The sequence below is a fragment of the Pelophylax lessonae genome (genome assembly GCF_965119305.1).
Source record: "Pelophylax lessonae genome assembly, chromosome: 2".
Taxonomy (NCBI): domain Eukaryota; kingdom Metazoa; phylum Chordata; class Amphibia; order Anura; family Ranidae; genus Pelophylax; species Pelophylax lessonae.
Window position 1 is genome coordinate 552,093,221 of NC_138769.1, and position 27,646 is coordinate 552,120,866.

The window sequence follows — 27,646 nt, forward strand, 5'->3', positions numbered from 1 at the left end:
ATAAAGCCACATCTCTGTTAGACTTTTGTGGGTTAGTGAAAATAAAAACCTGACAGGGGTTACACCCCTCCCTTATTTTATAACAAAATTGTCTTCAATTCTACTTCAATCAAAAATGCAAACCAGCTTGATGAGAAATGGCTTGCTGTGTAGTCAGCATCCAATGACCGTACAATGTCAGAGTGTATGGTGTGATGTAGGGAGCTCAGTGTGTATTTCATGGACGATGCAGACTGACAGCTGTCACTGATCTCCTCTCCATCTGCACAGCCCTGATCCGGGGATAAAGCTCTCTCTGGGTGGGTGACTCCTCCCCTCCATGCTCGGTGTTACACAGTAGCGGGCACTCTATGATTACACGGTGCCCGACTGGCATCACTCAGGTTACAGTACACAGGCCCCGCCCTCCTCGCCTCCTCTGCCAATGGCCATGCGGCTTGTTGAGGGGGAGGAGCCTGAGTCGGCTCACGGCTGAAGCAGGGATGGTGAGGGAGCTGTATATCGGGGTGCCGGGAATGCATGGAGAGGGGGGTGGTGTATGGCGGGGGGTGCAGGGCTTTATATGTGTGTGTATAGTGGGGGGACAGCACACAGCGGCTGTGGTGTAGAGGGCTTATTATGAAGGTAGTGTTGGAATACACAGGAGCCTTGTTCAGTGAAGGGACTGTGTGCACAGTGTATGGACATTCCCCATAGGACATTGCTAGATCTCCTTATATAAGAGCCCTGTGATCCTAGAGGTAGGCTGTGTATGGGGGAAAGTCATTGTACAATGTCACTGGACTGCAGGGTCATAAACAACTTCTATCACATCCTGAACCCATGACTGGCACAGGGACTGGGCACCTGGCTTTGCTGCAGGACTGCACAATGGGTTATTATTATTCTACCTCTCTTATAACCCCCCACCCTGTAACTCCTGTTAGTCCCTGTTTACACCTTTATTATTATTATTATTTTTACTCAGGATTTAAATAATGCCAAAAGTTTGTGCAGTGCTTTATAATATAAAGGGAGAGTCCAATTACAATACAGTTCAATACACCAGAGTGTTTCTATACCTAAGTGCAACATGCAGTAGAAGCTCCATTCTGTTCAATAGAGACTGATCATATCTCTTATCAGTACAGGCTGATCACATCTCTATCAATATGATTATATCTCTTATCAATACAGGCTGATCATATTTCTTATCAATACAGGCTGACCATATCTCTATAAATATAGGCTGATCACATCTCTATCAATACAGGCTGATCACATCTCTATCAATACAGGCTGATCATATCTCTATCAATACAGGCTGATCATATCTCTATCAATACAGGCTGATCACATCTCTTATCAATACAAGCTGATCATATCTTTTATCAATACAGGCTGATCATATCTCTATAAATGCAGACTGCTCACATCTCTATCAATACAGCCTGATTACATCTTTACCAATACAGGTTGGTCACATCTCTATCAATACAGACTGTTCATATCTCTATCAATATAGGCTGATCACATCCTAATCAATACAGCCTGATCACATCTTTATTAATATAGGCTGTTCACATCTCTATCAATACAGACTGATCATATCTCTATCAATACAGCCAGATCACATCCTAATCAATACAGGCTGATCATATCTCTATAAATACAGACTGGTCACAACTCTATCAATACAGGCTGATCACATCTCTATCAATACATCCTGATCACATCTTTATCAATACAGGCTGATCACATCTCTATCAATACAGGCTGATCTCATATCTATCAATACAGGCTGTTCATATCTCTATCAACACAGGTTGTTCATATCTCTATCAATATAGGCTGATCACATCCTTATCAATACAGGCTGATCACATCTTTATTAATATAGGCTGTTCACATCTCTATCAATACAGACTGATCATATCTCTATCAATACAGCCTGATCACATCCTAATCAATACAGTCTGATCGCATCCTTATTAATATAGGCTGTTCACATCTCTATCAATACAGGCTGATCATATCTCTATCAATACAGGCTGATCATATCTCTATTAATATAGGCTGATCACATCCTAATCAATACAGCCTGATCATATCTCTATCGATACAGGCTGTTATCTCTCTATCAATACAGGCTGTTATCTCTGATCACATCTCTATCAATACAGGCTGATCATATCTCTATCAATATAGGCTGATCGCATCTCTATCAATATAGGCTGATCACATCTCTATCAATACAAGGCTGATCATATCTCTATCAATACAAGGCTGATCACATCTCTATCAATATAGGCTGATCACATTTTTATCAATATAGGCTGATCACATTTTTATCAATATAGGCTGATTATATCTCTATCAATACAGGCTGTTCACATGTATAGGCTCAGTCACTAAAAGCTCAGAAAGGTACATGAGCTTTATTTTTGGAGCTTTTTTCCTTATAGACTTTAATGGAAGCATCTGTATTTGCGCAGAAGCGCTTTCACATGTATTTGCCCTGGAACTGTTCACCTCCAGTCTTCACCCACCCAGGAGCTTGTAAAACCGCTTGTAAGGCCTCATTCACATAGTAAAGCATACACCGGAGGAGAGCCATGTTTACCTGCATGCAGATGTACAGGTGATCCCTGCATCCCTGTGCAGGCAGTCCCATTGATGTCTGTTGGGATGCAGTGGCTGCACAGACATTGCTCCTGATTTGATATCCATATGGGTGCGAGTCCCTGAACACACACTGTCTGCATTTGGGGACACACACCTGCACCCACACAGATGTCATATTGGGGCAGATTTACTAAAACTGGAGCACTCGGAATCTGGTGCAGCAGTGCATGGCAGCCAATCAGCTTCTAACTTCAGCTTGTTTAGGTTTTAAGAATAATGCTGGGAAGCTGATTGGTTTCTCTGCAGAGCTGCACCAAATTCTGCATTCTCTGTTCTCAGTAAGTCTCTACCATTGCATCCTTTCAGCCACTGCAGTTGATTTACAAAAACTGGAGAGTGCGTGCCCTACTGCCCTATGTGCTCTTAACACTCCGGCACTTTTTTCCACCTTATCTGGCAGTGCCCCTTGATCCAGGGATACTGGAGACAGGTAATACAGTTCCTACATGACAACATGGGGTCCCCTCTGACTCTCTGCCCTAAATCTTGCTTGCTGGGTATTTTCCCTGATGGGGATCTGGACAAACCCACTACGACTTTTCTTCATGAGACTATTTATTGCCAGGCAGTGGATGCGCACTACACTGCCCACCCTCTCCTCCTGGAAACTGGAGGTCAACAATGTCCTGCCTTATAAACGCCTGATTTACATTAATAGGGGATGCCCTGCAAAATTTAACAAAATTTGGGACAGGTGGACCCGGGAACCCTCAGCGGGATAGTTGAGCGCTCTGGACTTGGTGTGGTGGTGTTGGCCGCTTCGGACTACCTCTCTGGTTAGGCTTGTCCTTGTGATGTGCCGATGTACCTGGCAGTGTGTGTCCCCCTCCCCTCCCCGCCTGATATTCGCCTTGATTGTGTCAGGCCAATACTAGTTATATTCTAAGTTATGTCTTATTCTTTTTTTTTTTTTTTTTTCATTTACCTACTGTATGAGTATGTTTACTTTTCAAAACGTTGTGCAAATCTATACTTGCTGTATGTTGCACCTTTCTTTTTTTTCAATAAAGTTACATTTTTGCAATAAAAAAAAACTGGAGAGTGCAAATTCTGAATTGAAACCAATCAGCTTCTAGGTTTCTTTTGTCAAAGCTTAGTTGAACAAGCTGAAGTTAGAAGTTGATTGGCTACGATGCACATCTGCGCCAGATTTTGCACTCTTCAGTTTTAGTAAATCAACCCCTCTGTATCCCAATTGTCAACAATGGGACTGCCTGCATAGGAATGCTTGGAACACCCGTGCATCTGAATGGAGGGGAACACAGCCCTCACCAAACATGCAGTTATTTACACCCTGCGTGAATGAGGCTTAAAACACTTAAAAAAAATCACATGCAAGTGCAAAATGAAACATGGAGAAGAAATACCTGTATAAGCATTGTTATAAGATCGCATTCACACTGAAGCGGCACGACTTCGGGGGCGATCTGTGAAGTCGCGTGCAGCGCGACTTCGGCACGACATGCACGGACTTCATAAAATGAATGTCTATGCAAGTCGCTCCAGGTCACCCCGAAGAAGTACAGGACCCTTTTTCTAAGTCGGAGCGACTTGTGTCGCTCCTATTAGAACCGTTTCACTCAATGGACCGCGACGGTGCACGACTTGTCAGGCTGACCAAGTCGCCTGACAAGTCGTATTAGTGTGAATGGACACTAAGTGCTTACTAGGTGTAAATGGAAGCGTGTTTACACTATGTGCTTTTAACCACTTTACCACCGGAGGATTTTGCTGTCTTCCGTCCAGGCCACTTTTTGCGATTCGGCGCTGTGCGACTTCAACTGACAATTGCGCGGTCGTGCCACGCCGTACCCAAACGAAATTTACGTCCTTTTTTTCCCACAAACAGAGCTTTCTTTTGGTGGTATTTGATCACCTGTGCGATTTTTACTTTTTGCGCTATAAACAAAAAAAGAGCGTTTATTTTGAAAAAATAACAATATTTTTAACATTTTTTTATATGAAATTCCCCCCAAAAAAGATGTAAAAACCAATTTTTTAAAAATTTTTTGGCCAATTTGTTTTCTGCTACCTATGTTTGGTAAAAAAAATCGCAATAAGCGTATTTTGATTGGTTTGCGCAAAAGTTATTGCGTTTACTAACAAAGGGAAAGATTTATGTCATTTTTGGTGTTTTTTTTTTTAACGCGTAATGGCGGCGATCTGCGATTTTTTTTGTGGGACTGCGACATTGCGGCGGACAGATAGGACCCTTGACTGACATTTTTGACACTTTTGGGGGTACCAGTGACATTACTGCAGTAATCAGTGCTATATATATGCACTGTTACTGTAAAAATGACACTGGCAGGGAAGGGGTTAATTTTATTGGAGAGGGAGGGGTTAATGTATGCCTGGTGCTTACTGACGTGTAGGGGGGGAGGTGACTGAGTGAGTCATGGACAGATTGGATGTCCAGCTATGCTGAACAGTCCGATCTGTCACTCCCTGTCACTATGGAGATCCGTCCGCTTGTGTTTACACAGGCGGGCGGATCTCCACACTAGATCCCCGGCGATCGGGGCAGAGCAGCGGCGATCGCCGCTGCTCCTCCCCTGGCCCGACTCCCGCTGTGAATGAAAACAGCGGGAGCGAGCCTCCGGCGGCGCGCAAGCGCCGCCCAGAAGGGGGAGTGTCTGACGACGTTAATACTACGTCCTCAGACGATAACGAGCCACTCTGCCACAGTAGTATTACTGTGAGCAGACGTAAAGTGGTCAAAGACATTTTTTCATACTGGAACCACAAAAGTCATCGCAAAGGCACATCCATAACTATTATTTTCTATGGGCGCTGTTCACACTGCAATGCTGCCTTCAGAAATAGCCTTTGGGAAGTGCAGCAGCATGTTTGCATTTTTCTGCAACGCACCAGAGATCACCTGATGTCAGCACCAATCACCGTACCATAGATAGATGAGAATGAAATGTCAGTTTGACATTTCAATAAAGGTAAAAGAAAAAAGAGAAACAATAGGGTTGATTTAGTAAAAACAAATAGACTGTGCACTTTGCAAGTGCAGTTGCTCCAGGGCTTAGTAAGTGAGCAGAAGCTCTGCTGACTTCCATTATCCAATCGTGTGCAAGTAAAAATGCAGTTTTTTTTTTTTTTTTGCACGTGATTGGATATTCTTTGCAAAGCGAAGACTTACCTAATTTACTAAGCTCTGGAGCCACTACACTTTGCAAAGTGCACAGTCTTTTTGCCATTAGTAAATCAAGCCCAATGCCTTCTGTTTTAAAAATGCAAGATACCCCCCCACCACTGGCATACAGCAGACTAGCTCACAATCTAAAACAAATTGTTTTTTCATGCAGAGACTGTGAATGTCGCCTTAGGGCTCATTCACACTCTGTGTGGTGACCTGCAGTTTTCTGCACAGAACACACTGAAAACAGTAAGGCTACATTCACATGTGGGCATAGCGGATCACGGGCAGAATCACATCGATTCTGCCCGCGATTCGGAATCATTGCAAATCGCGGGATGCCTGTGCGATGCCCGTGATTTTCAATGGCACCCCAAAAGGTTTAAGGGATGCTGTGGATTTCTTGTGCATTTTTAACCACTTAAGCCCCGAAGATTTTACCCCCTTCCTGACCAGGGGTTTTTTTGCGATTTTTTACTGCGTGACTTTAACGGACAATTGCGCGGTCGTGCGACACTGTACCCAAACAAATTTGATGTCCTTTTTTTCCCACAAACAGAGCTTTCTTTTGGTGGTATTTGATCACCTGTGCGATTTTTTGATCATGCGCTATAAACAAAAAAAGAGCGTAATTTTTGCAAAAATAACAATATTTTTCACTTTTTTTTATATGAAATTCCCCCCAAAAAAATGTAAAAATCTAAAATTTTTAACATTTTCGGCCAAATTGTTTTACGCTACATATGTTTGGTAAAAAAAATCGCAAAAAGCGTATTTTGATTGGTTTGCGCAAAAGTTTTCGCGTTTACTAACAAAGGGAAAGATTTTTGTCATTTTTGGTGGTTTTTTTTTTAACTAGTAATGGCGGCGATCTGCGTTTTTTTTGCGGTACTGCGACATTGCGGCAGACAGATTGGACCCTTGACTGACATTTTTGACACTTTTGGGGGTACCAGTGACATTACTGCAGTAATCAGTGCTATATATATGCACTGTTACTGCAAAAATGACACTGGCAGGGAAGGGGTTAACTGTATTGGACAGGGAGGGGTTAAGTGTGTCCTAGGGGCGTGCTTCTTACTGTACAGGGACAGGTCTCCTAGTGTAAAAACAAAGATCAACGGTTCTACATAGTAGAACCGTCTGATCTTCATTTTTACACAGGGGAGAATGACAGGCGGCTTGTTTACATAAGCCGCTCTGCCTTTCTCCCGCTGTACCGGCGATCGTACTGTGAACGGCGGACATCGGGTCCGCCGGTCACACGCCCGCACTCCTCTCTGAATGAGCCGAGGCGGGCGCGCACCTCAGCGGGCGCGCGCTCGCCCGCTATTGGCTCTAAAAGGAGTGACAGGCGAGTGACGTTAATTAACGTCACTCTGCCTGGCCGGGGCTGACCGCCGCAGTAAATTTACTTGCGGCGGTCGGCAGGTAGTTAACTTTACAAATCAAAAAAAGTATGCTTTCCTGCCAAAAACATAAAAAAATGCGAGGATGATGCACCACACACAAAGCCTATTAGTGGGAGAGTTTTAAAACAAGGGTTAAAACAGTAGGTAAATCCGAACAATTACCCTTTCCTGTTTGCTCAATATAATATTAAAATCTTGTGTTATATGTCTTTGATAAGTGCCAAAAAAGAAAACCTGTTGATCCTGCCAGAAATCCAGTGCTGTCCTGTGCACGCTGCAGTTCTTTTAAAGTGTGTTAAGGTAAACAGAATACTTTCACCCTATGTTATTTAGATGGATGGAGGCTGTTCCTCCACAGATACAGTACAATGAGTAAGCATTATAAACCTAGGATAGGAAGTGTGTTACTGACAGGATCAACAGGTCAAAATAAAAGAACTAAGCGGCACAGTGGTGTAGTGGTTAGCACTTTCACCTAGCAGCAAGAGGGTCGCTGGTTCAAATCCCAACCACGACACTACCTGCCTGGAGTTTGCATGTTCTCCCTGTGCCTGCATGGGTTTCCTCTGGGTACTCCGGTTTCCTCCCACACTCCAAAGACATGCTGGTAGGTTAATTGGATCCTGTATAAAAAATTGGCCCTACTGTGTATGTATGTGAGTTAGGGACCTTAGATTGTTAGCTCCTGGAGGGCAGGGACTGATGTGAATGTGCAATGTATATGTAAAGCGCTGCGTAAAATTGACAGCGCTATATAAGTACCTGAAATAATAATAATAAAAAGAAAAACGAACACAGCCACCATATCTAGAGACTGAAAAACTCCAATTAATAATGGGGGGAGTTATTTACTAAAACTGGAGCAGACAGAATCTGGAGTAGTGAATAGTAACCATTTAGCTTCTATCTTCAGCTTGCTCATTTAAAATAGTACTAAAGTCACATTTTTTAATGCATTCTCTGCATTAAGGTAAAAAAACGCCTCACTACCTGTTCCACCCCCTATCCCAAGTCCTTAAACACTTACCTGCCTCCATATCACGTCTCCAGTGCTGTCTTTAGCTCCATTGTCACTTCCTGATTCCACAGGAAAAACTGAAGGCAGTAAAGCCATAAGCTCTTGCTGCCGTCAGTCAAACTCCTCTGTGAGGGTGTGGTTTACTCACAATGTGTGTGTCTATAGACACACACAGCCCAGCGTGAGGGCCCAATGGGAGCGTGCTCGCTTGGGTGCCCCTTAGCTCTCAGCTCGCTACAGGAACCTACAGCTTTGGTGGGGACTGGGAGAAGAGGAGGAAATTGACTTTTCTGTGCAGTATGGTTGCAAAGAACGGATAAAGTATTACCTCTTTTTTACTAACCACTTACGGACCCCCCGCCACGTTTTTACGTCGTTACTTTGACTTTAAATACCAGGGTTATGGCAGCAGATAGCTGCCATAACCCCGGTATTTTTTTAAATGGCGGGCAGTCTACTTTAACATAAAAGTGGTCCCAGCGGCGAATTCGCTGCAAGGTCACTTTAATGGGCGGCAGGAGAGGGGGCACCCGGTCGTTTTTTCCGCTTTCCGGAGCTGTCGGTAACAGGGAGAACGATACAGTCCTTTACCCTTTAAGGCAGGAAGTCGAGTGAGGGCAAGCTGGCCCCCACTCGACTCTATGACCTTGGAGGACTGGAGCTAACATTGGCCTTAAAGGGCCCATTTTTTTCTTGATGAAAAAAATGACTTTTTTTTTTTTTTGCTTTTTTCGGGGAAAAGGCGACGGTATAACTCACGGTTATAGCTGTCCACGATCAGTGAAAGAGGAAACCGGGAAGCTTCCGCGTTCCACGGCCCTGGCTCCGAAACCCGAAAGTGACGTAATGACGTATGACTCCGCCCTAGTTACTACCGTCGCCTTTTCCCTGATTGCCATTGTTATTACACCAAGTGGTCCTCCCTCTCTCTCTTCTTGTCTCTGAGGAAATTAAGAGAGGAACACAGCGGAGAGACCCTGAAACGCTATATTTGTCCCACGGAATACACCACAAGCAGGTTGTATGAGAGGTGCGACACCTAGTGGGCACACTGGTGATCGCTACAAAAAGAAATCCTTACATCTGTTTTTTCACCCATTCATTTCACTTATTTATAATTTTTTCTGGTGGAACTTTATGGTCATTTTTCACCAAGAGGAACTTTATCTTATCTATTGATTTAACTTTTCACTGGTGCTATCACACTGTAAAGTATTCAGCTTTTCTGTTACAATAAAATTCACTAATTATACAAATTAGTTTTCTAACTTGATTTATTTGCACTAGCACTTTCACTTGTTTCTGCACGCCTTCTTGGGGCTAACAATTGGTCACAGCATTGACTACAACCACTAGTGCACTTTATATTTATATTTATTAATTTTATGATATATATAAAAAATCTAACTGTATCACGATTTATTTATTTGTACACTTGGCACTTTATCACTTGTAAGGTAGCGCCGTTTCAATCCTTTGCACACATCTCACTTTCTTAACCCTTAGGGGTTGGTTGTTGGCAGCTGACACCTCTGTGATAAAGAACACACACATTTACTGAAAATTCCATAGCGCTGGTCACCCCTGCTTACTAGCACATTATGCCATTGTTCTGCAGGGTTTTTTTTTTTTTTTACACAGGGGATACAACCGCTTTAAGTGGTTAAAAACAATTACATTTAATGTCAGTGTAAACTTTAAAAATGAAAGCTAGAAGCTGATTTGTTGCAATACACAGCTGTTCCAGATTCTGGCTGATCCAGAATCACATTTGTGTCACGTAAAAGTCACTAGATTTTGACACGACTTTGACGGGACTTGAAGCAATGCCTGTGTAATTTTGAGGTCTATGGACCTCAAGTCACTTCAAAGTCAGACCAATGTAGTGCAGGGACTACCTTGAAGTCGCACAGATATGAACAGTACTGATTGGAAATCATGGGGTATGACTTGTCATGCAACTTTGTAGTCCTAAGTCGCAGGACAAGTCGCACAAGTGGGAAAGGGGCCTAAGTAAATTCCGTTTAGTGAGTTTTTGTTTTTGGGATTTAGGTACACTTTATTAGATTAGTCATATTTTAATGGTGTATCATAACATTTTATTTGGAGCCTTTGCAGACAGTTTGTGTGAGCTGATATTACCATACTGAAATTCAATTCTTCCTTCCCTAGTGTTCGTTGGATTCCCTTTTAGTGACTTGCTTAGGGACATAGAGCTGACATAGCTGAGTGGTGACATGATGTTTGGATGCTATATATTTCCAGAGCTGTCTAATCTTTGATTGCAGAGTATTTCTGGTATTGTTTCACAGGTTCAGGTTCCAGTAATGACACTCAGTGCTTTTATTATTAGTAGTAGATGAATCCATGTAGAAGTAGGAGCTCCATATTATGCTTAGGAGCAAATGTGTGCATAGACAGTTGTTAGCAGTACACCGACCAATACCTTTTTATACGTTTATGATATGGGAAGGGTTAGCACCTTTGTGAAGTTTTTTTTTTTTTCTGTTCATGACTCCTTTGGAAGGATTAGGAAACATGTAAGCTGCCACTGTAGACCTTGCTAGAAAAAAAACACATTATGCTGTGGCTACATTTTATGTAATTTGCTGCATGGGATGGCGCGATCTTAGAATAATCATTAGAGATATACATGTTTGACAATATTTGCTACAAACAAATATCAGTAGCTGGGCATGGGCTCTTTTATTAACAGAATCCAGAAATACCATTGTGTCACTAGTACTTTAAGCACTCCCCACCACCCCTCCCCTGCCAGATTTGGTATTTAATCTTTTTTTGGGGAGGGGGAGTAGGTACCTAGTTTTGACAGGTACCCACTCCCACTACCGAGTGGGAGTTCTCCTCTCCCCCTGCCTCCCTGCAGCCTTCTAGAGCAGTGTTTCTCAACCTTTTTTCAGTCAAGGCACCCTTTAAAATTTATGGACAATCTCGAGGCACCCTTTAAAAATTGTGGACAGTCTCGAGGCACCCTTTAAAACTTATGGACAATCTCGAGGCACCCTTTAAAAATTGTGGACAGTCTCGAGGCACCCTTTAAAAATGATGGACAGTCTCGAGGCACCCTTTAAAAATTGTGGACAGTCTTGAGGCACCCTCTAAAAATGATGGACAGTCTCGAGGCACCCTTTAAAAATGATGGACAATCTCGAGGCACCCTTTAAAAATGATGGACAGTCTCGAGGCACCCTTTAAAAATTGTGGACAGTCTCGAGGCACCCTCTAAAAATGATGGACAGTCTCAAGGCACCCTTTAAAAATGATGGACAGTCTCGAGGCACCCTTTAAAACTTATGGACAATCTCGAGGCACCCTCTAAAAATGATGGACAGTCTCAAGGCACCCTTTAAAAATGATGGACAGTCTCGAGGCACCCTTTAAAAATTATGGACAGTCTCGAGGCACCCTTTAAGAATTGTGGACAGTCTCGAGGCCTACTCTCAAAGTGATGGACAGTCTCGAGGCACCCTTTAAAAATGATGGACAGTCTCGAGGCACCCTTTAAAAATGATGGACAGTCTCAAGGCACCCTTTAAAAATTATGGACAGTCTCGAGGCACCCTTTAAAAATTGTGGACAGTCTCGAGGCACCCTTTAAAAATTATGGACAGTCTCGAGGCACCCTTTAAGAATTGTGGACAGTCTCGAGGCCTACTCTCAAAGTGATGGACAGTCTCGAGGCACCCTTTAAAAATTATGGACAGTCTTGAGGTACCCCTATTCTAATAGTTTTACATAATGCAGCAACATCCACACGTCCAAGTAGGACACCCGCTATTAGAGGTGATTTATTCTTCGAAAGCAAATACAGATTTACAAAATGGTTCTGACTGGTATGCCTATGTTTTTCTTCTTCTTCTTGACTCAGTGTATTTAAAAGGCAGCCTTCATCCACATGCCAGCTTGTATACAATTTTTGGGCATTTCTTAGGCATTTTGCCAAGGCACACCTGAAGAAACCTCAAGGCACCCCAGGGTGCCTTGGCACCCTAGTTGAAAAAGGCTGTTCTAGACTAGTGTTTCTCAACCTTTTTTCAATCAAGGCATCCTTTAAAATTACAGACAATCTCAAGGCACCCTTTAAAATTATGACCAGTCTTGAGGCACCCCATTCTAAAATGTAAAAAACTATTCTAATAGTTTTACATAATGTAGCAACATCCACGCACACAGGCCACTCAGAGGTGATGTTTTCTTCCAAAGCAAATACACTTTTGCCCACTGGTACTGACTAGTATTCCAATGTTTCTCTTCTCCTTCAATTTCTCTCCATTTGTCAGCTAATGTCACCCCAGTGCTGAGGGTGAGGGGCACAGGAGGGTCAAACAAGGGTGCTGTGGAGGCAACCGACATCCTCCTTATCAACTGATAACATCATTGGTGTCTAGAAAGTCGTAATTGTGTATAATGAAAACCTGTTGCTTTCTGTAACTAAAAGGCAGCCTTCATCCACCTGCCGGCTTGTATACAATTTTTTAACAGTTTTTAGACGTTTTGCCAAGGCACCCCTGAAGAAGCCTCAAGGCACCACAGAGTGCCTGGGCACCCTGGTCAAAAAAGGCTGTTCTAGACTGCCGGACAAGTCAGCAGCCGCAACACAACTCATGCATGTGCATTGCACACCTGGCTGTGAAGCTGCAAGCTGTCACAGCCAGGTGCCCACAGTTGGAATGCCGGTTCCAGAGAGAGGAAAGAGAGAGAAACAACAGTTCGGGTGACCACATCATTGGATCATGGGACACAAAAATGACCAGAGCACCTCTTTAAGGACAGCAGCATTGTCAACTTGTGGAAAGGATATTACTTTTTAAGCTGTTACAGCAACTTTTTGTTTTTTCCTTTTGAGATATATTCCATTTTTACTTCTTGGTTGGGATACACGTGTTCCCAGCGGGGACAGAAACAGCAGTAAAAACTTGTTAGGGGTGCTGACCGTTCACAACTATATGCAAAACTAAAAATGGATTTAGATATACTTTTTTAGGTATACTGTATATACACTTTATTGTCAAAAGTATTAGGACACCTGCCTTTACATGCACATAAACTTTAATGGCATCCCAGTCTTAATTCGTAGGGTTCAATATTGAGTTGGCCCACCCTTTACAGCTATAACAGCTTCAACTCTGCTTAGAAGGCTGTCCAAAAGGAGTGTGTCTTTGGGAATGTTTGACTACTTCCAGGAGCACATTTGTGAGGTCAGGCACTGATGTTGGATGAGAAGGCCTGGCTCGTAGTCTTCACTCTAATTCATCCCAAAGGTGTTCTATAGGGTTGAGGTCTGGACTGTGTGCAGGCCAGTCAAGTTCCTCCATCCCAAACTCGCTCATACATGTCTTTATGGACCTTGCTTTGTGCATTGGTCTAAATCATTTGGTGGAGGGGGGGTTATGGTGTGGGGGGTTGGGCTTGGCCCCTTAGTTCCAGTGAAGGAAACTCTTAAGGCTTCAGCATAACAAGACATTTTGGACAATTGCATGCTCCCAACTTTGTGGTAACAGTTCAGGGGTGGCCCTTCCTGTTCCAACATGACTTTGCACCAGTGCACAAAGCAAGGACCATAAAGACATGGATGAGCGAGTTTGGGGTGGAGGAACTTGACTGGCCTGCACAGAGTCCTGACCTCAACCTGATTGAACACCTTTGGGATAAATTAGAGCGTAGACTGCGAGCCAGGCCTTCTCGTCCACATCAGTGCCTGACCTCACAAATGCGCTTCTGGAAGAATGGTCAAACATTCCCATAGACACATTCCTAAGCCTTGTGGACAGCCTTCCCAGAAGAGTTGAAGCTTTTATAGCTGCAAAGGGTAGGCCAACTCAGTATTGAACCCTATGGACTACTAAGACTGAGATGGCATTAAAGTTCATGAGCGTGTAAAGGTAGGTGTCCCAATACTTTTGACAATATTGTGTATATTTATATTCTTCAGGTTTTGCATACGCAGCACTTTGTACTTTTTTTTTTACAGTCTATTTTTTGCCCTTATAAATTTTTATAAAGTGCTGCATTAGGCACTGAAAAGAATTAGTAAAGTCAGACCATTTTATTCACAGTTTTATTCATAGTTTATTCACAGTTTTATTGTTGTGGTTTTTTTTTTCAGTCAGCACCAGACTCAGGAACAGCTCCGCCAGGCCAGTCTGCACCTTTTCCTACTGCTCCTCCCCTGATGCCTCCACCCTTTGTAAGTCTTCTTTTATACCTGCATATCCCACAAGTACAAACTGCACGTATAAACATAGTGTGCCCTTGTTATGCATTTTTGGTTATTTTCCTCTACATATTATGAGCTTTAACCACTTTACCACCGGAGGATTTTGCTGTCTAACGTCTGGGCCACTTTTTTGCGATTCGGCACTGTGCGAATTTAACTGACAATTGCGCGGCCGTGCGATGCCATACCCAAACGAAATTTACATCCTTTTTTTCCCATAAACAGAGCTTTCTTTTGGTGGTATTTGATCACCTGTGCGATTTTTACTTTTTGCGCTATAAACAAAAAAATAGCGACAATTTTGAAAAAATAACAATATTTTCAAATTTTTTTACATGAAATTCCCCCCCAAAAAATGTAAAAATCTAAATTTTTTTAAATTTTTGGCCAATTTGTTTTCTGCTACCTATGTTTGGTAAAAAAAATCACAATAAGCGTATTTTGATTGGTTTGCGCAAAAGTTATTGCGTTTACTAACTAAGGGAAAGATTTCTGTCATTTTTGGTGTTTTTTTTTTTTAACGAGTAATGGCGGCGATCTGCGATTTTTTTTTTTGCGGGACTGCGACATTGCGGCGGACAGATCGGACCCTTGACTGACATTTTTGACACTTTTGGGGGTACCAGTGACATTACTGCAGTAATCAGTGCTATATATATGCACTGTTACTGTAAAAATGACACTGGCAGGGAAATTTTATTGGAGAGGGAGGGGTTAATGTATGCCTGGTGCTTACTGACGTGTGTGGGGGGAGGGGACTGAGTGACACAGGGACAGATCGCATGTTCAGCTATGCTGAACCCTGCAATCTGACCCTGCCTGTCACTTAGGAGATCCGCCCGCTCTGTTTACACAAGCGGGCGGATCTCCACACTCGATCCCCGACAATCGGGGAAGAGCAGTGGTGATCACCGCCGCTCCTCCCCTGGCCCGACTCCCGCTGTGACTGAATACAGCGGGAGCGAGCCTCCAGCGCCGCGCGCCGCCGAGAAAGGGGAGTGTCTGGCGACGTAGGTCTACGTCGCCAGACGATAACGAACCACTTTGGTGCAGTAGAGCTCTAGTGAGCAGACGGCAAGTGGTTAAGTTACATAGTTACATAGTTTGTGGGGTTGAAAAAAGACATCAGTCCATCCAGTTCAACCTATGATGTGTGTGTGTGTTTGCTGTTAACTGTTTTAACTCTTTTACAATATTATTTTCCCATGCTGCAGCTGTGAAGAGATCCTACAAATCTACACAGAGCATTTTTATTGCTGTCATTATATGTAGAATTCCTTCCTAACACTAACTTTGTTAAAAAAAATTTCCCTCCACCCTCCTTCCACCTATGTTGCTTAAAATAAGAAAATTGTATACTGTATACCTGTTTTCAGCCTGTTCTGGTCTGGTCACGTGTCCTGCAGCTCCCGTCCCCCTGTGTCTTGTCTCGTCCTCCTCTCCTCTCCTTGAAGGGTTAATGGTGTTTTCATGCTGTATATTCTTCTCTATTTCTCATGTAGCTATCCTTGATTTATAGTCATAACATCTTGTTTGTTCAGATATGTCTGACTCTGCAGAAATAGTTTCATATGAAAATATAAGTCTGTTATTGGAATAATCTAATTTGGGTAGTATGCCAAAAAAGTATCATGTGATCCTGAGTCATACTGAAGGCTGTTTATAATTATCAGTATAAAATTATCACCAACCACACTGCCTCTTACCATCCAACTGATTAAATGTATCCTACAGCGGACTCAACCAGTCTCCTTAATCCCAGCCGATACTCCAATGGTAAAGATGGTATTTTCAAAATCCAGGGGAGGAAACTCAGTAAAGGCCCCTTAGTGACCATTCACCTCCTTTGCCACCTGGGTTCATAATACAAGATGAATCACTTTGGCTCAGCAAAACCTTCCTCCGTTTGCTCCCCAGATCGCTTAGCGTCCCCTGACTCCCAATCTCCTTAACCCCAGCCGATACTCCAATGGTAAAGATGGTATCTCCAAAATCCAGGGGAGGAAACTCAGTAAAGACTCCTTAGTAGCCATTCACCTCCTTTGCCACATGGGTTCATAATACAAGATGAATCACTTTGGCTCAGCAAAACCTTCCTCCGTTTGCTCCCCAGATTGCTCAGCGTCCCCTTACTCCCAAGTCAGGGGATGTCATAGTCATAACATCTTGTTTGTTCAGATATGTCTGACTCTGCAGAAATAGTTTCATATGAAAATATTAAGTCTGTTATGGGAATAATCTAATTTGGGTAGTATGCCAAAAAGTATCATGTGAGTCATACTGAAGCCAAGCCCCTTATTGCGAAATTAATTTTTCTGTTGTTCTAACTGTATCTAGGCTCGGGAAATTTCCTGAAATAAACGAAGGTGCTCTGACTCTACCCTCGTGTATGTCTCTGTGTGTTCCTGAATATTCATAGGGAGTCCATCTAGCCGTCCGGTTCAAAAGTCCCTAATACTCCTCTCCTCTTCTCAGCAAAATGGTAGCCAAGCCCACCTTCTCCTCTATTTGTAGCTAACAATGGCTGCTATGCCCGCCCCTTCCTGCATGATAACTGCCGGGACTTTGCCAGTTAACTGTTGGCTTCATAAAGGGGTTTTACACATTTTTCCTCTGTTTCTTTTCTTACAATCCATGTAGACAACAACTGAAAGAGGCATTCAAACCACTGGGTTAAGGTTACCAATGTAACCACTTTAATACAGTGCACTTTCACCCCCTTCCTGCCCAGGCCAATTTTCAGCTTTCAGCGTTGTCACACTTTGAATGACAATTGCGCGGTCATGCTACACTGTACCCATATGAAATTTTTATCATTTTTTTCACACAAATAGAGCTTTCTTTTGGTTGTATTTAATCACCGCTGGGTTTTTTATTTCTTACAAAAGAAAAAAGACAGAAAATTTTGAAAAAAACAAAGATTTTCTGTGAGTACATTTTGAAAATAAGTAATTTTTCTCCTTCGCTGATGTGCACTGATGAGGCTTCACTGATGGGCACTGATGAGGTGGCACTTATGGGCACTGATGAAGTGGCACTTATGGGCACTGATGATGATGTACTAATATGCCGCACTGATGGGCACTGATATGTGGCACTGATGAGCACTGATGTGCACTGAGAGGTGGCACTGATGGGTACTTATAGGTGGCACTGACGGGCGGCATTAATGGGCACTGACGGGCGGCAGTGATGGGCACTGACGAGCACTGACAGGCGGCACTGATGAGCGGCACTGATGGACACTGATGGGCAGCACAGATGAGCAGGCACTGACTGGCAAAACTGTGGACACTGATTGTGGGCACTGATGATGGGCACTGTGGGCATTGATGGTGGGCACTATCTTTGAGTTTTTCTGTAATCAGGGCACTGATGATCATTGCCCTGATTACCTTTTCTAGGTTCCCGTTTGAGAAGGAGCCGCTAATCGGCTCTCCTCGCCACACACTCTGACAGTGTGAGGCGAGGAGAGCCGGTAAACGGCACTTCCTCATTTACATGTGACCAGCTGTGATTGGACACAGCCGATCACATGGGTAAAGAGCCAAGTCATTGGCTCTTTACCAAGATCGGGGTTTCACCGTGTCCTAGCAACACGCGGGCGCGCTAGAGGCTGTATGACGGCGTCCCAGAACAATAGCCGCAACGCTTCGCTGTCATTTGATGGTGGGCAGGCAGGAAGTGGTTAAAGAGAGACTTTTTTTGTGGATATTTACCTTACAGTTATGTCAAAGTCAAATATTACTGTGCTGTCTTAGGAAATAAAATAGAAAGTTATACTCTGTTACCATCAAGGGGATTTGCTCCAAGGAAAGTCCTATGCCAATGGCTTCTGTCCCCTGCCTGCGCTTTAAAAAGGAGACATTCAATAAAATAGAAAAGCACTTGGTGTCAAGTATGGTGTCAATAGTAACCAACCAGAATCTTTTAATGGCTTACAGTGAAATTACACCCCAAACCAAAGATGTGTTATATTTAAGCGTATCAATCATTAGATATGGTGGCTGTATCAGTTTCTTTTTTCTTAGGCCTTCTTACCTCTGTTTTCACCTGGTCATCTGGCCAGTAAAACATCCACTGTATTAGAGTGCCTCCACTCTGGATTAATGAGAACAAGACAGCAGCATTGTCAGTCTGGTGGGAGTGGGGTGTTAAATATATTAGCAGTTTTAAATACACTAACAAATTGAAGCCAAACTCCGGCTCACACTTTATAATATTTTTTTTTTCCTTTTGGTATAAGGATATTAAAAGCTGATCATTTTAAGCATCCCTGCCAGTGTTAAATGGTATGTCTCAACTCTGTAACTGATACATTCTGCTGCAGAGCTTCTGCTTTTCAAAAATAACAGACTTGTTGGCTGGACCACCAGATGAAAATAAAAGAAATAAAGCCTAAAAAAAGAAAATGAATGCAGACATCACATCCAAGAATTGGTAAGCTGCAATATAATAAATGTTTGCTTTTAGGTTTAATACTGATTTAAGAGAATTGATTGATTGCTTTTGGTTAGTACACTATACTCCTATCAGAGCAATTGGAAAATTTTCAAGGTGACCATAGTGAGAAGATCTAACAGCCTTATGGCAAAGAAAGCAGACGCTTTCCTGTAACAGGTCTTAAAGTGTAACTAAAGGCAACATATACTGTATTTTTTTAAATGTTGGATAGAGTAAAGGAGGGTTATAACCCCAGTGATTGTTTTTTTTTTTTTTAGTCCCTTTCCCTTCACTTCCTGCCCCATAGCCAAAAGAGGAAGTGAGAGGAAATTCCTCCAAAGTGAGGGAATCACGGTGTGTCACCAGGGTCATCAGAACTAGTGACCCCATAGGAAGATTTCACCTCTATTAATATTCTGATGTCAACCCAAAATTTGTGATTTTCTTTTACTTTCCCTTTCGGTGAATATGGTAAAGAGGACAATTAGAGGGGATGAATCACAGTAACAGAAGCACAGAAAACAATAAAACTGCCAGGTGTTCTAACCCCCTCCACTCTATCCAAAACTAGTTAAAAACGTTTTGCCTTTAATTAAACTGTAATCAATTTCTTGTAGACCATATTCCAGATATTATCCTCCTTTTGACATTGTTTTATTGTTTTTTTTTAGATGCCTCCCCCTGGGCTTCCACCTCCATTTCCACCAATTGGATTGCCACCAGTTGGACAGAGGCCCCCCGCAATGCCCCCAATTCCACATGCAATGATGCCACCAATGATCCCTCCCATGGCAGTACCACCACTTCTTGCTCAGGTGTGAACTATAAATGTCATGTATGTGGTGTCAGAAATGTAATATTCTTAGTGAATTTTACAATGTTTGTGTACAATCCTTTATTATATTCTTTTCATGCTTATTTATTTGCAAGTTCCTTCCCTATAATGTTACTAAATGAAAAGAAATTGATAAACAGAGAGAAATGCTTCTATAGAAAGTAATGCAACAAGGAATGGACCAAAATGAACATACACTACTGTGCAAAAGTTTTAGGCAGATGTGAAGAAATGCTGTAAAATAACAATGCTTTCAGAAATATATATAATTAATATTAATAGTTTATTGTTATCAATTAACAAAATAGAAAGTAAATGAACAGAAGAGCAATCCAAATCAAATCAATATTTGGTGTGACCACCCTTTGCCTTCAAAACAGCATCAATTCTTCTAGGCACGCTTGCACACAGTTTTTGAAGGAACTCGGCAGGTAGATTTTTCCAAACATCTTGGAGAACTAACTACATATCTTTGGTGTATGTAGGCTGCCTCAAATCCTTCTGTCTCTTCAAGTAATCCCAGATAGACTCAATGTTGAGATCAGGGATCTGTGGGGACCAAACCATTATTTCCAGGACTCATTGTTTTATTTACACTGAAGATAGTTCCTAATGACATTGGCTGCACGTTTGGGGTCATTGTCCTGCTACAGAGCAAAATTTGGGGTCAGTCACATGTCTCCCTGATGGTATGGCATGATGGATAAGTATCTGCCTGTATTTCTCAGCATTGAGAACACAATTGATCCTGACCAAATCCCTAACTCCATTTGCAGAAATGCAGCCCCAAAAAGGAACCCCCACCATGCTTCACTGTTGCCTGCAGACCCTCATTATTGTACAATAATACCTTTGTGAACAAACTGCCTCCTGCTACAGCCAAATATTTCACATTTTGACTCCTCAGTCCAGAGCACCTGCTGCCATTTTTCTGTCCCCTAGTTCCTTTGTTTTTGTATATAATTGAGTTGCTTAGCCTTGTTCCCTTGACCACTTCTGGCCAGACCTCTCCGGACAGTAGATGGATGTACCTGGGTCCCACTGGTTTCCATCACTTCTGTGCCGATGGCACTGCTGAACATTTTTCGATGTTGAAGGGAAGTAAGCATGATGTGTCTTTCATCTGCTGCATTAGGTTTCCTTGGCCGACCACTGCGTCTACAGTCCTCAATGTTGCCCGATCGATGGTGTCCTCAATGCTGATAAATATACTGTAGGTAGATACTTATCCAACATGCCATACCATCAGGGAGGCGTGTGATTGGCTCCAAATATTCTGTGGTAGGACAGCATCCTCAAACATACAGCTAATGTTATTAAGAACTATCTTCAGTTTAAAAAAGAACAAGGAGTCCTGCAAGTGATGGTTTGGCTCCCACAGAGCCCTGATCTCAACATCATCGAGTCTGTCTGGGATTACATGAAGAGACAGAAGAATTTCTAAGGATCACTAATATCGATAATTGCATTTGTGAGGTGAATTGTAGACAATTTCTCCACCCCAAACTCGCTCATCCATGTCTTTATGGACCTTGTTTGTGCACTGGTGTGCAGTCATGTTGGAACAGGAAGGGGCCATCCCCAAATGTTCTCACAAAGTTGGGAGCATGAAATTGTCCAAAATGTCTTTGTATGCTGATGCCTTAAGATTTCCCTTCACTAGGGTGTATGATTTTTGGAGGGAGGTAGGTATGCACATTTATTGAAGACAAATTAGCGTTTCCCAACATTTGCTCTCCCGATAGATCTTTACTGGGCAATCTAGGAGAGGAGGAACTTAGGGAATCTCAAAAATCCTTGTTATGGATCCTTTTCTTTTATGCAAAAAAAAAATGATAATACTGCGGTGGAAGAAACCAGATCCTCCTAGTGTGGGTGCTTGGATTGAACTAATTATTAACGCATTACCGATGTGCAAATTGACATACCTTGCCAGAGGTTGTCCTAAGAAATTCAACAAACTATGGTCGGATTAGGTGAATACTGTTTCCGGTGAATTTAACACTTCGAGTAACAATATTTTCAAAAAACCTTGGGGCGGATTGAGAGTCTCTAGTGGGTATCCATTCTAAAGGTTTGTGTTTATTACCCTGACACAATATATTCTTTAGGTCTTCCCTTCCTGCAAGAATTTGATTGTTGTAACTGATTGATTTGAGCTGAGCGAATCACCAGTGGATTATTGTATGACCTTTGTTTTGTTCATTTTTTTTTTTTTGGGGGAGTAGGAAGGGAGGATAAAAAAATACACGATGAAGTATAATCCTATCTTGAATCTGAAATGAGTTGCTGTACTACTGTACTATGTTTATGTACGACAATATGTTATGTTATACATGGTTCTCTGTATTTTTCAAAAAACACCAATAAACTTACCTTTAAAAAAAAAAAAAAGAGTTCCCTTCAATGGAACTAAGGGGCCAAGCCCAACCCCTGAAAAACAACCCCACAACATAATCCCCCCTCCACCAAATGATTTGGACCAGTGCTCAAACAAGGTCCATAAAGACATGGATGAGCGAGTTTGAGGTGGAGGAACTTGACTGGCCTGCACAGAGTCCTGACCTCAACCCGATAGAACACCTTTGTGATGAATTCGAGCAGAGACTGTGCGCCAGGCCTACCCAACCACAACAGTGCCTGACCTTACAAGCATTCTTACTTACATTTATTCACACCTGTCTAAACCTTTTGCACAGTACTGTAGGTACAGTAAATGATATATAAACTTAAAGTGTATGTAAAGCCAAAACTTTTTTTTTCGTTTTAGAGTGAAGAATGTCCCCTGTCAGTTTTTTCTCATCTGTGGTTGCCACTGAAACAGATTTTCATATTGCCCTTACTTGTTATTCATGTGACAACTCAGAAAATTGTGGTTCACTGCGCTCTCCTGCTGTCACGTGAGGACGCTGACATGACATCACTGGTTGCTAGACGCCAGGCGGCAGGCCATACTAGCAACCAGTGTGGCCTTGGCAGCAGGTCAGGCAGTAGAGCCAGGCTGAGGCCCAGCACAGAGAGGAGAAGGATCATATTGGACTCGGGGGAAATAATTATGTACAATCAACACAAGACCTGGGGTTTTTTGGGGGCCCACTCGGGGCTATAGCCCTGGTCAGCCCCCCCCCCCCTCCCGACGCCACTTCCTATGAGAACTGTATTAACTGGTCTGACACAAGTCGGGTCTGATTTTAAAAAATGTTCCTGCACTACTTTGGTCCGTTTTCAGTCCCTTCAATATCATTGAAGTCGGATCAAAGTCATATTATCTTAACTGATCTAACTTGTGCTTTGAGGATCTTAACCACTTAAGCCCCGGTAGATTTTACCCCCTTCCTGACCAGGGGGTATTTTGCGATTCGGCACTGCGTGACTTTAACAGACAATTGCGCGGTCGTGCTACGCTGTACCCAAACGAATTTGACGTCCTTTTTTTTCCCACAAACAGAGCTTTCTTTTGGTGGTATTTGATCACCTGTGCGATTTTTTGATCATGCGCTATAAACAAAAAAGTGCGACAATTTTGCAAAAAATAACAATATTTTTCACATTTTTTTATATGAAATTCCCCCCCCCCCCCAAAAAATCTAAAAATCAAAATTTTTTTACATTTTTGGCCAATTTGTTTTCTGCTACCTATGTTTGGTAAAAAAAATCACAATAAGCGTATTTTGATTGGTTTGCGCAAAAGTTATTGCGTTTACTAACTAAGGGAAAGATTTTTGTCACTTTTGTTGTTTTTTTTAACGCCTAATGGCTGCGATCTGTGATTTTTTTGCGGTAATGCGACATTGCGGCAGACAGATCGGACCCTTGACTGACATTTTTGACACTTTTGGGGGTACTAGTGACATTACTACAGTAATTAGTGCTATACATATGCACTGTTACTGTAAAAATGACACTGGGAGGGAAGGGGTTAACTTTATTGGAGAGGGAGGGGTTAAGTGTGTCCCTAGGGGCGTGTTTCTAACTATCATTGGATGTGGCTAGTGGTGTAACAGCACAGATCTACGGTCCTACATAGCAGGACCGAGTGATCTGTGCTTTTACACAGGGGAGAATGACAGGCGGCTTTACCAGCCTGCCTTTCTCCCTCTCTACCCGACGATCGCGAGTGACCGGCGGACATCGGGTCCGCCGGTCACATGCGCCGGCTTCGTCGGGTACGAGCGGGGGCGGGAGCGCGCCTCCGGCGGCGCGCGCTCGCCCCCTATTCGCTCCCATGCTAGTGACGTACCGGTACGTCACTTTGCCTGGGAGGGGCTAACCGCCGCTGTATATAGTCTGGCGGCGGTCGGCAAGTGGTTAAAGGGGATAAGATACCTTTATCCAAGCATGCAGCCTGGCAGGTCAGGAAAGGGGGGGGGGTGGGGCATGTTGTTTTTAAATACTGGGAATTCATGCCCTGGTGGCATTTAGGAGATGCTTCAGTAGGGATTTACGGTATCTTTTACTTGACATACTGTAGAAGTCAAATTAAAGAATACAGCAGCTGAGTTGTCGAAAAGAGAGTAGTCTGTGAGTTTTTGCACGATTTGTAAGACCTGTTGCCAGAAGGGGCAAATCTTTGGACAGTCCAAAAAAATGTGAAATAGTGTTCCAGTCTGGGAGGCACATCACCAACATAAAGGGCTATGTCTAGGGAAGAGGGACGCTAACACAGCAGGGGTCCGATACCAGCGCGTCAAGATTCTGTAAAAGGTCTCCAGATATTTACTACAACGAAAAGATTTGTGCACAAAAAAAATTAAAAACATTTGATTCTTTTGGTCTTCCAAAATGGTAGTTTTAAGATCTCTCCTATTTGAGCAAATATGGCCGGGTCTTGCTGAGATGTGACTGCTAGTAAAAAAAAACATAATAAATGGATTGAGATTTCCGAATTGGCCTCTCTCCTACACAAAGATCTTCAAATGAAATAGGTTGTCTTCGGAACCTGGAATGGTCAGGAAGGGACCAGAGGATAGTTGCAACAGTTTACCTGTAATTTGTTATTGCTATCTGTGTCTCTGTTAAGGAGATTTCCCTTCTCTATTTGTCCTGTTTATAGTTATCATTAGAAGTCAAAGTAAAAGAAAATCCCAAATTTTGGGTTGCCCCCAGAAAAGTAATAGAGGGGAAATCTTCTAATGGGGGCACTAGTTCTGGTGACCTGGGGGTCCCCAAGGAATCCCCTTAATTTGCAGAGATTTCTTGTCACTTCCTGTTTGGCTGTGGTACAGGAAGTGATGGGAAATCTCAGCAACTGGACACAGATGATGAAAAAACCCGACAGAGGTTATAACCCTCCTTTACTCTATCCAAGATGCCTATAGTTCTAATTTAATTCAGTGATACGGCTGTTAACTTTTATTCTACTCCACAGCTTCCAACCCTGGTGCCACCATTAATGCCAACCATGATGCTACCAGCAGTAACAACCACAGCCTCTTCAATGGTGAGTATTTTGGGTTTAGTCTTTTTGTTATAGAAAAGTGGGTATCAAAGAAAAATTCCAGCATAGATACAATATAAACCTCTTGCAGGAGGAATTATTTCTTAATGCAGTGCGTCCTTATCCTACAAATATAAATTGTTGTTAAAATAACAAGATAATATTGCAGTATTTAATGTCCATAGATGGGAGAATGGAGGGGCGAGTACTCTATGCTTTTAAGAACAAATGCAAAAGAGTGAGGACTGTAATGTAAATATATTCTGCCACATGACTTTGAGGGATGGAGGAATAAACAGACAAAGGTTTAATGAGAGAGGAAAGTAAATAGACAGAAAGAATGGGTGGGAGGTTTGGGGAGTCCTGCACCTCCCTTGAGCAATGGTCAGTATGGTAATATCATAAATTAGTCATCCTAAATTCTTGCACGGTCCTAATGTAGATATAAACCTTCACACTTCAACAGAATCTCCAGGGGGCAGCTTCCACTTTACCTAATACAAGTCACTCCCTTACTCGCTGTAACAGTGCAGAATCCCAACTACTAGCAAGAGAACAGCAACAGAGTACCATCTTGCTGCTCAGGGCAGTGAGGGAGTGACACTGTTGGACAGGGTGAATTTGATTTAAATCACTATTAAAAAGGCCTCATTTAAATAAACTTGATTTAAATCCTAATTTTTAAAAAGCAACTGTCATCTCTGTCCCGCAGCGGCTCCTCCTCTGACCCGCTGTTGACCGACAGTCCTATTCACTTTAAAGAGATGGCTAGTTATACGACAGTGCATGTTATCTCAGCTTGCAGAGCTTGGGTTCATTAAATGAGTTTACCAAAAATGTAAATGCAGAATATACAGCCTCATGCTACATAACTAAGCTCCATTTCATGCTGAATAAACTAAATTATTAATCTATCTTAAATAGAAAACTATATTTAGATAGATTTTTTACTCCAAAAGCATTTTATTAAAATACATTTGATAAAAAATAAAAAAAAAATCAGATTTATATTAAAAAAATAAAAAATAAATAAAAAATGTAAATAATATTTTTATTCTTCCTGCTGTTGGAACAGGTGGCTGGATTCAAATTGATGTTGTCCCTGGTATGATTTTGCCAGAGACAAATTTACTGGTATGACATGGACCTAAAACAAATGTTTTATTAGCAAATATGATACAGGTATATGTACTGTATATGCCATGTCTTGCATATTACCCTTGGGGCTTCTTTTTCAATTCAACATGTATTATATTTTAAGGATATAAAGGAAACATAACAAATAATCTAAGAACAAGAGAAGTAAAAAGAACATTTGGGTGTTACTAGGCCCTAATGCAAGGCATGACATAAGATATGATGGGAGAAGAGACGCAATTGTTACACTGACATGTGCTAATGATTTATTTTTGACTATTTATTTATTTTTTTATATCTATTGTCAAACCAGCATGCCCATATGTTTGGATTTACTCACAGGTCAATTAAGTGCAGTTATTCCAAATACATCCTCTTGTCTAAAGGCCCGTACACACGTACCGATCGTCGGCCGAAAAGCTTCGGCCGACGACCGATCTGCCGATTGTAGGCTTGTTAGTATGATGCCTCCGACAGCCGACAGCGCACATTCGGCCGAAAAGAATCTGTCATGCAAGCATTAAAATTTTTGTATGCCGACACCAGATCGGCCGATTGTTCGCCAGTCAGTACAGAATTCGACCGACAGACCGCAGATTTGCAAGACTGGGCATGCTCAGAAAAGAAAAACACAGGGAAAGTTAACCATTACATGACATCACTTCTGCAGTCGGCTGTAGTCGGCAGACAAAATTCTTGTGCAGTCTTTTGCACTTTTCAACAGACACCGACAGCCCTGGACAAAAGACGGCCGATCTGTCGGCCGACGATCGGTACGTGTGTACGCTGCTTAAGACAGTTTGTGGGCTTTCTTAAAGTGGTTGTAAACTTCAAACATGAAATATGAACAAAGCATATCCTACTATAGTGTGTACTTGTCTCAGTTGGGAACAGACTTGTATAAAGTACTCGAAATTTCTACTTGAGTAAAAGTACAAGTGTTCGATCAAAAAGTGACTTAAGTAGAAGTGGAAGTGCTCGCAGAAAAAGTTACTTAAGTGGAAGTACTAAAGTATTCAACATTTTTTTACTTAAGTATTGCAAGTAGTTTTTTCAAAAAAATTGCTACTTAAGTACTAAAAGTAAAAAGTACCAGTAGTTTTGAAAAAAAAATTCTACTCAAGTACTGAAAGTAGAAGTAGAAGTACTGTGTTATGTAGTTATTAAAGAAAGAAGTCAAAAGTTTGAACATCATATTGTTTTTTATTATTTCAAATGATTTATTCAAATGATTAACCTAAAGGACAATCACAATTCCTTAGGCTGTAACTTTTTGTAAACAAAAAACAGATAAAGTATGTCCCTCCCTTCCCT

The 27,646-nt window shown here is 42.2% G+C and overlaps 1 protein-coding gene across 7 annotated transcripts in view; it reads left to right on the forward strand.

Annotated features, from left to right (window-relative positions):
• Positions 1–438: 438 nt before the first annotated feature.
• The window catches only part of PRPF40B (pre-mRNA processing factor 40 homolog B), a 206,580-nt gene continuing 179,372 nt past the window's right edge, over positions 439–27,646 (forward strand). For 4 of the 7 annotated variants that reach the window (XM_082244918.1, XM_082244921.1, XM_082244919.1 and 1 more), the window contains exons 1-4: positions 439–485; positions 14,370–14,450; positions 19,595–19,738; positions 25,127–25,198. In XM_082244918.1, coding sequence (XP_082101044.1) covers positions 483–485; positions 14,370–14,450; positions 19,595–19,738; positions 25,127–25,198 — 300 coding nt within the window. In that variant the 5' untranslated portion in view covers positions 439–482. Of the gene's footprint in view, positions 486–14,369; positions 14,451–19,594; positions 19,739–25,126; positions 25,199–27,646 lie in introns of those variants that run through there. The other 3 variants (XM_082244922.1, XM_082244923.1, XM_082244924.1) reach the window with 3 other exon arrangements.